The 9,533-nt window shown below is 36.6% G+C and overlaps 2 protein-coding genes across 3 annotated transcripts; one reads left to right on the top strand and one right to left on the bottom strand.

The window, feature by feature from the left end:
• Positions 1-415: 415 nt before the first annotated feature.
• On the bottom strand, positions 416-2,850 carry LOC135582295 (uncharacterized). Its single transcript, XM_065147745.1, has 3 exons — positions 2,630-2,850; positions 2,465-2,553; positions 416-652 (listed from the first exon to the last, which is right to left on the bottom strand). Exons 1-3 carry the CDS (start codon positions 2,793-2,795, stop codon positions 521-523), a joined length of 387 nt encoding a protein of 128 aa, XP_065003817.1. The 5' UTR covers positions 2,796-2,850; the 3' UTR covers positions 416-520.
• A 472-nt stretch (positions 2,851-3,322) lies between these two features.
• Positions 3,323-8,426, top strand: LOC135635564 (large ribosomal subunit protein uL3-like). 2 transcript variants are annotated; one of them, XM_065146714.1, is made up of 6 exons: positions 3,323-3,373; positions 3,780-3,884; positions 4,243-4,353; positions 6,025-6,329; positions 7,352-7,761; positions 7,934-8,426. In XM_065146714.1, exons 2-6 carry the CDS (start codon positions 3,800-3,802, stop codon positions 8,190-8,192), a joined length of 1,170 nt encoding a protein of 389 aa, XP_065002786.1. In that variant the 5' UTR covers positions 3,323-3,373; positions 3,780-3,799; the 3' UTR covers positions 8,193-8,426. The 2 variants fall into 2 exon arrangements, with proteins under 2 accessions (XP_065002786.1, XP_065002788.1); XM_065146716.1 differs by lacking the exon at positions 3,323-3,373 and adding an exon at positions 3,377-3,426.
• The last annotated feature ends 1,107 nt before the right edge of the window (positions 8,427-9,533 follow it).

Genomic DNA, 9,533 nt, shown 5'->3' with positions numbered 1-9,533 from the left:
ATCAAAGTCCAAAACTTCACTTTGATGTTGATTTTCACTTACTATAAAACAAACAGGCGGATAAGACTGCAGGCGATTAGAGAGAGTGTTTTTTTATTTACAAGCTTGTTGGATCTTTTTTTCTTTTTCTTCTTTAGAATGTTGGCTGCAAAAACAGACTTTTGGATGAATGGTTACTAAACAAGGTGGGCAGCAACTATTTTCACAAAACTAGCAGTGATGGCTTCTTTCCAGGATCATGCAGTGATTTAAAGATCATCAATCGCTTGTGGTATCCAAAGTCATCATGCAATAAACAGATACTCCCCCCAAGAAACTTCGTTAGAACTTGTAAACGAAAAAAGTTGTGGAACAGTATCTGTTTATGGCCCCCAAGCAATAAACTACTCATAAAACTAGATCAAAGGGAACAATGTAGTAAACAAACTTTAATTTATATTAAGTCTCATGAAACTCGAGAAAACAAACAACTCTGTAGACAACTTCCAAGTTTTCCACAGTGAGCTCTGGTGCTCCTTACCTACTCACATTTGCATGCCTTGTTAAGGGCTTCAAAAACACTTTGCAGAGTTGCATCTTGCACTAGAACGACCTTGTCTCTGGATTTTGAACCAGATCCAATAGATACTTGCCGTTTTTTCACTCCTAAAAGCTGCATGGTAGATAGTTTTCCCAGCCTTTCAGAAGAGTATATATGTTTCTTCATTGATCGACTTTTTAAAATTAAGCAGTCATAACAGAGCAATTACAAAGATTAGGTCAGGAAGGGATTCCTTATTTAGATGTTCAACTGAAACATACTTAAGACAATGGGAAACAGGGTCTGTTAACAATTCTTGGATTTTTGAAGAAAATAACTACAGACCTTGGATGTCATCTGTGTTGTCAAATTGGGATCAAAGAATCATTTCTGAACAAATTTTGCTGATATCCAATGAACATTTGAATCTTCAATTTTATATGGCATCAAGAACTGACCAACACAATCCAAAATTTTTCAAAATCCTGCACTTTGGATTTAAGGTTATAGTGGACCTGGAGTTATGCACAAATCCCACCTACTTGGACATCTGTGAGCAGGCAGGTATAGGAGGCAAAAGATGTATGAGCTGAATGAGAAGTGTCAATACAAAAAATGGTAGAAAGGTGGGAGATGTTGTGTCCATAATCAATCTGAGAAATATAATCAAGGTAACCAACTTCACATTATGGTGGAACGAGGTTGACGGCATAATGCAACTTTAAGACTTGGCCATCTATAATTTGGAATGATATCAGAAACATCTGAAATTTATAATCAAGTTCCCAAGTGACTGATGGACTGAACACTACTACAACAATTTCAGAGTACCGTTCGATCTGGACAATGCTCATTTTACCAATCAAATTTACGTACTTGATGCCTGAGAAGACAATTAAGAAACAATTTGCTTTTCATGGTGCTAATATAGCCACTGGTATATGTGTTCTTTAGGAGTCAGCAAGGATAGCTCCCATCAAGACATGATAATCTAATTTAGCATATCTTTTTTTCTAATACATTATGAAAACTGTCTGGACTACGGATTAGGTCCATTTCAAGGTCAGAGTTGCATTATACCTTTGGATCTTCAGATCTTATGAAAACTTGATATCGGTATTATAAAAAAAAAAAAATCAAAAGTTTTGAACCACTTGAAGGCAGTGTTCCTGGCATGAACACATAAATTCTGCTCCTCACTGGATACTTAGTTCTCTTCAATTGTTGGTCATCAAGCTAAATAACTTTCATTTAGAGGTGAAGAAGATGAAGATATACAAAATACTCAAGAATTGTGGTAAATAACTGGTTTATTTGGAAAAAAATACCTACAAATTTTATTTGCATTCATTTTGATGGAGCTCTTATGCTCCATGAGGCCTTCCAAAATCAAACTCATGAACAAATTTATATGTATGACTCAATAATTCTATCTCCTTTTTTCCTTTTTCAATTAACTAGAAGCCCAAGAACATTCTTAGTTTAACCAATTCTACAATATTATAATCAATATGATCATAATTAATTGTCATCTTGTTTTTTTTTATTAAGTCTGAAAACATAGTCGGATACTAGACTAGGGTTAAGTGAATTAAGTAAAATATCCAGTGCTTTGAATTGTTATTACTACCTTCTCACCAACATTTGCATTGTTCCATCCCATAACTTCACATATGTGAGGATTATGTTGCACAAGCTTTACCTCTGGCAATTTCCTCTAAATTCCTCAAGCAATGATTCATATCCTTAGGTAATTTTAGCGCAAACTTCCTCCTAGCGTAGTTCTTAGAACAGGAAATCAAGCACCAAATTAGCCACCAAAAATCTATTTTTTTAACACACTAGAAACTAATTTTGTAGAACCCAACACGATCTGTTGGTTGAGAAGATTACAGTAAGAAACTACGAGTAGAAAGTGAATAGACGAGACGATCGAGGACTCACCGAGCCGATGTACTCAAGCAGCGCGGCGTTGGCCTCGCCGTCCCTCGCCGGGGCATCGATTTGAACGCCGACAGCCTCGTCGCCCACATCTAAAACCAGAAATATGACTCTTTGCCGGAAAACAAAGAAGATGGAAGGAAAGGGGATCGAAGGGAAGGGGCGGACCGGTGACAGTGGCGACCTTGGAGCCCGGCTTGGCGTGGATGGTAATGGCAACCGTTGACGGAGGAAGGAGGCGGAGGCAGCCTGGGACCTTGGACTCCGCCGATGCGGCGGTGGGAGGGGCGGCGGCGGAGCCCCCCTTCGCTTTCCCACGCTTGGGCGGCGCCATCCCGACGTCGGAGCCGGACTTTCTCCTTCTTTCTCTCTTCGGACAAAAGAGGCTCACGACTTTTGGTGGGTTAGCGGGTCTAATTTTTTCGGATCCAAATTTATCCAAACCGCTTATATCAAATTCAAATATCGGATCTAATCAAGTTTGGATAGTCTTTGATTGGATTCGAAATTACTAAGAGTTTGGTCAGCGAGTCGAAACTTCTCGGATCCAAATTTGTTAAATTCACTTAAATTAAATTTAGATGTTGTTGAATCGGATTTAAGAAATATTGTTCTTCGAGCAGGATTATATATATATATATATATATGTGTGTGTGTGTATGTGTGTGTGTGAATCTGGACCGTCCATTGAAGTCGTCGTAATCAGTCATCGGTCTACGAGATTTTAGTACGCCAAGATTCGCAACTGGAGATGATGAATTATAGGTGCCGGTCATATTATTTAAGTGAGAGGATAATTTAGTCATTCTACGATTAGGCAGCGCCGCACATGCTCTTGTTGCATCTTCGGCGGCTATATAAACCCTCATTAGGGTTTCCGACGCGAATGCGGGGAGGCAATCGCCGTTGGAGGTAACAAGATGCCCATTCTACCTCTCACTCTCTCTGTCTCCCCCTCTTCGATGGTTAGATTATGGCTTCGATTATTTTTTTTCTTGATTCGATTGTTGTTGCACCTCTTAATTCGAGGTCTGGGAACAAACCCTTTCATTAGGGATTGATATTGTACTTGGATTCTGGTGTTTGCCCTTCAGAAATCTGTTTGTTAGACGCTTCTCTTGGTGATTTCGTTCTTCCCGAGTTGAATGCAATCAGCATCATTTGTTTCTATCAGATGTATGCTTCTACCGTTATGTATTTTTTGGTTCGATCCGTCGATCTTTTGTTACGGGATCCTCTGGTGTGTTCGTGATTTGTTGTATGACTGTTTCGGCTTTCATAGGCAGTGCATAAGCATAAGCCCTGGTCATGTTTTCAGGGGGGAGAGACGTAAGAAGGATGTCTCATCGTAAGTTTGAACACCCAAGGCATGGTTCCCTCGGGTTCCTCCCCAGGAAGAGAGCCTCCCGCCACCGTGGCAAAGGTAAGCTGGATCTTGGTTACATGAATTAAGAATGTTCTGTTTAACCAGTGCCTAATCTAGTTTTCAGATTGCCATGATCGTCATACATTAAGAACTTTTGTAGTATGTTGTTGCTATCTGGAGCTTGGTTGTCGAATGGGAAAATTTGTGCTTCCCTGATCCACTGATTTATGTAAAGAGCACATGCTAGCTTGCAGATTTGGTTATATAGAGTTTGCCCTCCAATATATAATGTTTAAGTTCCTTGTTGATATTCTTTCCCTTTTGTTCTCTTTCTAATTAAAGATGGTGGAACAATTCTGTTTGCTAACGTACCAGTAATATAGTGATGAGAAATATGTGTGCTTTCTTGGTGCAGTAAAGTCCTTTCCCAAGGATGATCCGACAAAGCATTGCAAGTTAACAGCTTTCCTTGGATACAAGTCTGGAATGACACACATTGTTCGTGAGGTTGACAAACCAGGCTCAAGTAAGTATATATTACCCAAAGTTGGCTATATTGTTTGAAACAATATTCTGTAACACAGATTTGGATGCATCATTATGTTTGTATGCTTTTCTGTGCTATTCTGAGATGGTTCTTTTTAGATAATAAGTCTTTTATTTACCACAACTAAATTCATCCAGTCGTTCCAACATAAACATTTCAAACCTAATGTCTCTTGCTTAGTTGCTGAACCTAAGAAAAATAAAATCTTCATATCACTTTTCATAGGGCAGTTTTGGCATCCTGTATTTGTACTTTCATAATTATGAAAAAGATCTGTTTTATTTGTCATTTTGTTTTCTATAAGCATATTTGTGGTCATTTCATAACTATCACTTACAGAACTGAAAATTATAAGTGTTTGGCGAGAACAAAACCAGAAAACAACTATGAGGAAGAGGTTCCTTAACAGTGGGAACAGGCATCTCAGATGTGGCAGGTGGGATTGAGCGGCAGGCTTAGTAAATATCTGAGATCTTTGGACGATCTACTGTGGTTGCTTGAACAATTATCTGTTCTTGAGATTGAGTGAAAATTATCTGATTTCTAGAGTTGGGTGATTTTCAAACCTCATGAGTGACCTGGTGAACAATCACCTGACAGGGACGATTTATGTATTTTTTTTAAATATTAGTTGAAAAATTATACTTTCTACTAATAAAAGTTAACGTGGGAAATTGTCTCATTCATATCGTGATGATTATCATGGGAAAAGATCTATGTAGATGACCTCAATACTTGGGACGTTATGTAGTTGCCTCCAATAGATGACTCCAATAGTTGCCCTATGCAAAACATGATGACTCCAACTATTATGATTCGAAAGTTTGTTTTGTGTTCTAAAAGTTCAAAATTTTCATCAGAAACAAGGAACACTAACATGATTACATATTTGTTTTCTTCAATGATGTTTCATTTTTTTACTGAAATACAAAAGACAATGTGCCTCTAGAATTAAGTTTTTCTTATGCACATTGTGACATATTATTTATTATATTGTTCAGTTTTTGATATTACTACAAGTAATTTATGTACTAAACTTTCGACTTTCCAAAACTGATGTTTTGGTTATATTGTCAAACTAGAGAAATGAAATCTATAATCAAACTTAAGGGAAGTGAAATTTAGAGTACACTGCAATTTATTCTTGTACAGGTTAAGTGAAATTTATAATTACACTTGAGATAAATGAAATTTAGAATAGACTGCAGTTTATTCATACAGAGCTTGGTTCATTGTTTTTGTTTGTCTGCTAGTTCATATATTGCAAATGTAGTGTTCTCACTTTGTGATGAATGTTTGATGTCTTTTTTTGTTTGCTTTGCTATACCTCTTTATCTGTCAACAATGCGGACAAACAAAATCGGCAATGCATTAGCTTTGTTTTAACTAAGTGTTGCATTTGCTTCCTTTACGTTCTCTAATTTATTACATATTTTGCATGTTTTTTCCTTACGATATAAATTACATTGGAGGGTTTCTTGTTCGTTGTGTCATACTATTCAGTGCTTTAATGTTTTCTGCAATTGGATTTTTTTACCAATGCCTGCATCTTGCTTTTGTCATAAGTCTTATTGGACTTGTTCATTATATCCTACACTTCTATGCCTTTTCTTAAGCTTTGAGGTTCTTATACTCGATTGTTTCTTGCAGAGCTTCACAAGAAGGAGACATGTGAGGCTGTGACTATCATAGAAACTCCGCCAATGATTGTTGTGGGAGTTGTTGCTTACGTGAAGACTCCACGTGGACTTCGTTCTCTTAACACTGTGTGGGCTCAACATCTGAGTGAGGAAGTGAGGAGGAGATTTTACAAGAGCTGGTACAAGAGCAAGAAGAAGGCTTTTACAAAGTACTCCAAGAAATATGAAAGTGAAGAAGGAAAGAAGGAAATTCAGGTGCAGCTGGAGAAGATGAAGAAATATGCATCTGTTATCCGTGTGCTGGCTCATACACAGGTGCACTTTGATGAGATTGCCCATTTATGACATTATTAGTGCAGTCTTAATATGGCATGTTCATGAGTTGGATCTTCATTATCTGCTGCTGACAAACTTATTCTCAGTATACTGTACACTTGATGTTAACCCTCTTCTCATACCTGAATGTTTTTAGGAATCTACTAGTTTATTTTGTCAGGTTTTTGTGTTTGTTGTATATCTCACTGAGTGTTTGTTATTTTTATTTTTTTTCTTATGTAATAGGCAAATTTGAGCATTGCATCCTTTCTCTTAAAATGTATCTCCATTCAAACAACATGAGATAAGCCTTGAGTATATTGTTGACCCATTTTTAGTTGTGATCTTTGATAAAATCTCAGTTCAGACTAATATTTGGCAGTTTTTAGATCAAGCAATTTTACCTGAAACTCCAGGGTGATCTCAGTACAAGGTATCGCTGCTTTCCTGTGTGATACAACCTAGTATTTTCTACAGTATCATAATTATTTTGCTTTTGATAATTTTGGAGTTTGATTCTGTTGCTAGTATTCTTCAGATTTGTTTACTATCATATTAAGTACGCTAGTTTTCTACTTTTCTTTGATATCGATTTTTCTTAGACATCCCATTGGGTGCATGGTGCCAACCACTCTTTTAAATCTTAATGCACACGCCGTGACCAAAATGAACAAGATACTGAAGAAGATGACTAGCAATGTCTATTCTGTTAACGAGGACAATTTCTTATCATCAACTTGTTAGTAGTATAACAATCTAATTTACTTAGAAAACATATTTAGATGGACCTCTTTATTCTACATAAACAAATTACCAACTAATTTTTGTATGAAAATTATTTAGATTTAATATAGGATTAGCTGAATTTGTTATGAATATTTCTTGCATTATATTTCTTAGCAGGTAAAGGATGTGTTTTGTAGCTCACTGTAACTCTATCTATTTACAAAGCATGTATTCTTCGTTGGTTCCATTTATGGAAGTGATCTTACGGTCTTTTGTCACTTGCTGTTTATGCTCAGATAAGGAAGATGAAAGGTCTGAAACAGAAAAAGGCTCACTTGATGGAGATCCAGGTCAATGGAGGGACAGTTGCTCAGAAGGTTGACTATGCTTACAGCTTCTTTGAGAAGCAAATCCCTATCGATGCTGTCTTCCAGAAAGATGAGATGATCGATGTCATTGGTGTGACCAAAGGTAAAGGTTATGAAGGTGTGGTGACTCGTTGGGGTGTCACCCGCCTCCCACGCAAGACACACAGAGGACTCCGCAAGGTTGCCTGTATTGGTGCATGGCACCCAGCCAGAGTCTCCTACACTGTTGCTCGTGCTGGTCAGAATGGATACCACCACCGTACTGAAATGAACAAAAAGATCTATAAAATTGGTAAAGCTGGGGATGAGTCACACACTGCTATTACTGAGTTTGACAGGTAATTAATTGCCCATTCTACAGTTGGCTTTCTAACAAAGTGGTCCAAAATAACTTCCTTTAGAATCTTGGTCAAGCATACGGAGAAACTTTTAGGGCAGTATCAAACTTGAGATCTGAGTTATTGTCAGGTATCCTGACTGAGTATTTTGGCTTGTTTTTTTTTTAAACAGAACCGAGAAGGATATCACGCCAATGGGTGGTTTCCCGCACTATGGTATTGTGAAAGATGACTACCTTATGATCAAGGGTTGCTGTGTTGGGCCAAAGAAGAGGGTTGTTACGCTTAGACAGTCCCTACTGAAGCAGACTTCTCGCGTCGCCCTCGAGGAGATCAAGCTTAAGTTCATTGATACTTCTTCTAAGTTCGGGCATGGACGCTTCCAGACAACCGAGGAGAAGAGCAAGTTCTATGGTAGGATGAAGGCTTAATTGGTGCCTGGTTTTGAGGTTTTTCCGAGTCTTTGTTTGGTTATCTTTTTTCATCAGATTGGCTACCTGCTAAGTTATTTGTCATATGAGAGAACAGAAGAGGGAAGTTGATGGTAGGTCAAGCTACATTTCATCTTTGATTTTGTTTTGTGGATTAAACTTGGTTGATTTGAATTTTGGACATGAAATAATTTGAGAAATCTAAGCTAATGGGTTGTTGCATTAGGTTGCTAATATCTTTGTGCCTCTTGATCTTAAAGGTGCCTTCCTAGTGATAAAGGTTTCTGTATAGTGATAAGTTTTTGGATTGAATTAGTGTCTGACCTAATGATGTATGTTTGAGTTGCTAACAAGTTTAGTTGGTTAAGATTTTGATAGTTTATTATGAATTAGTGACCATAAATAATAAGCTTGTTCTAATTCTGCGAAATATAGGACAGGCTTTTGGAACTATTATGGTTATACATCTGTTAAAATATAGAATCAATCCTGGCTGGTTCTAATTCTGTGAAATATAGAATCAGATTGATTTTGTGAAATATAGAATTAAAATTGGATCGGTTCCAAATGATTGCAGATCGAATCGGAGGTTTCTGTTTTGAATCGGAATTTTGTTTTCTTTTAATTTTTTAATTTTTAAATAATATTTAATTTTGTAATTTCCATCAAAGCTTACTACTGTTGATGTCAAAGTTGCTAAAATTTATTTTAATAATACATCCATCGATAAAAGAATTAAAAATTCTAAAAATGTGTAACACTATAATCAAAGATCAATCATGTTTGATCCTCTATTTTTTTTTTTCTTTTTTCTCTTTTTTACAAGAATAATCGAAAGCATGTTGATCCTATCCTCAGTTTTTTTATTCTCTCTTCGTTTTTACAAGAATAAGCGACTCAAGGCAAAGATGAGATTACAGCCCAAGATCTTATGATAATCTATCAAAAAATATTTGTAATAGCTAAGGCAAACAGACAGAACGAAAAAAATATATATATATATCTTTACCAATAATAATTATTATTACGATTAAAAAGCACTAGGGAGATTTATGATTGCAATTAGAGAGCACCGAAGAGTTTCTATATATATCAATTAGAGAATATTGTTGCAATTCGAGAACCATCTTCTTTTTGTTTTTTTTTTCAGAATTTATATTTAATATTTTCAAAATACCCCTCCGACAAGGTACAAGGATTTATCAAATGACGATTGAATCCACAATCTTTATATCAATGTTATAGATATATTAACGTTGTAGTTATTAACAAGATTCGTAATATCGTACCGTACCGATATTTCGAACTGAACTCGATACCGGTATAGTGTACCGAGCACTG

The sequence above is a fragment of the Musa acuminata genome, chromosome BXJ3-4, assembly GCF_036884655.1.
Source record: "Musa acuminata AAA Group cultivar baxijiao chromosome BXJ3-4, Cavendish_Baxijiao_AAA, whole genome shotgun sequence".
Taxonomy (NCBI): domain Eukaryota; kingdom Viridiplantae; phylum Streptophyta; class Magnoliopsida; order Zingiberales; family Musaceae; genus Musa; species Musa acuminata.
This window is presented reverse-complemented; position numbering and strand designations above follow the sequence as displayed.

Coding starts and splice junctions, on each gene's coding strand:
- LOC135635564 (XM_065146714.1), top strand. CDS start 3,800: ATGTCTCATCGTAAGTTTGAACACCCAAGGCATGGTTCCCTCGGGTTC. Junction 3,885..4,242: donor CTCCCGCCACCGTGGCAAAG/GTAAGCTGGATC, acceptor TTCTTGGTGCAG/TAAAGTCCTTTCCCAAGGAT. Junction 7,762..7,933: donor GCTATTACTGAGTTTGACAG/GTAATTAATTGC, acceptor TTTTTTAAACAG/AACCGAGAAGGATATCACGC.
- LOC135582295 (XM_065147745.1), bottom strand. CDS start 2,795: ATGGCGCCGCCCAAGCGTGGGAAAGCGAAGGGGGGCTCCGCCGCCGCC. Junction 2,554..2,629: donor CAAGGTCGCCACTGTCACCG/GTCCGCCCCTTC, acceptor TTCTGGTTTTAG/ATGTGGGCGACGAGGCTGTC. Junction 653..2,464: donor TGCTTGAGTACATCGGCTCG/GTGAGTCCTCGA, acceptor TCTACCATGCAG/CTTTTAGGAGTGAAAAAACG.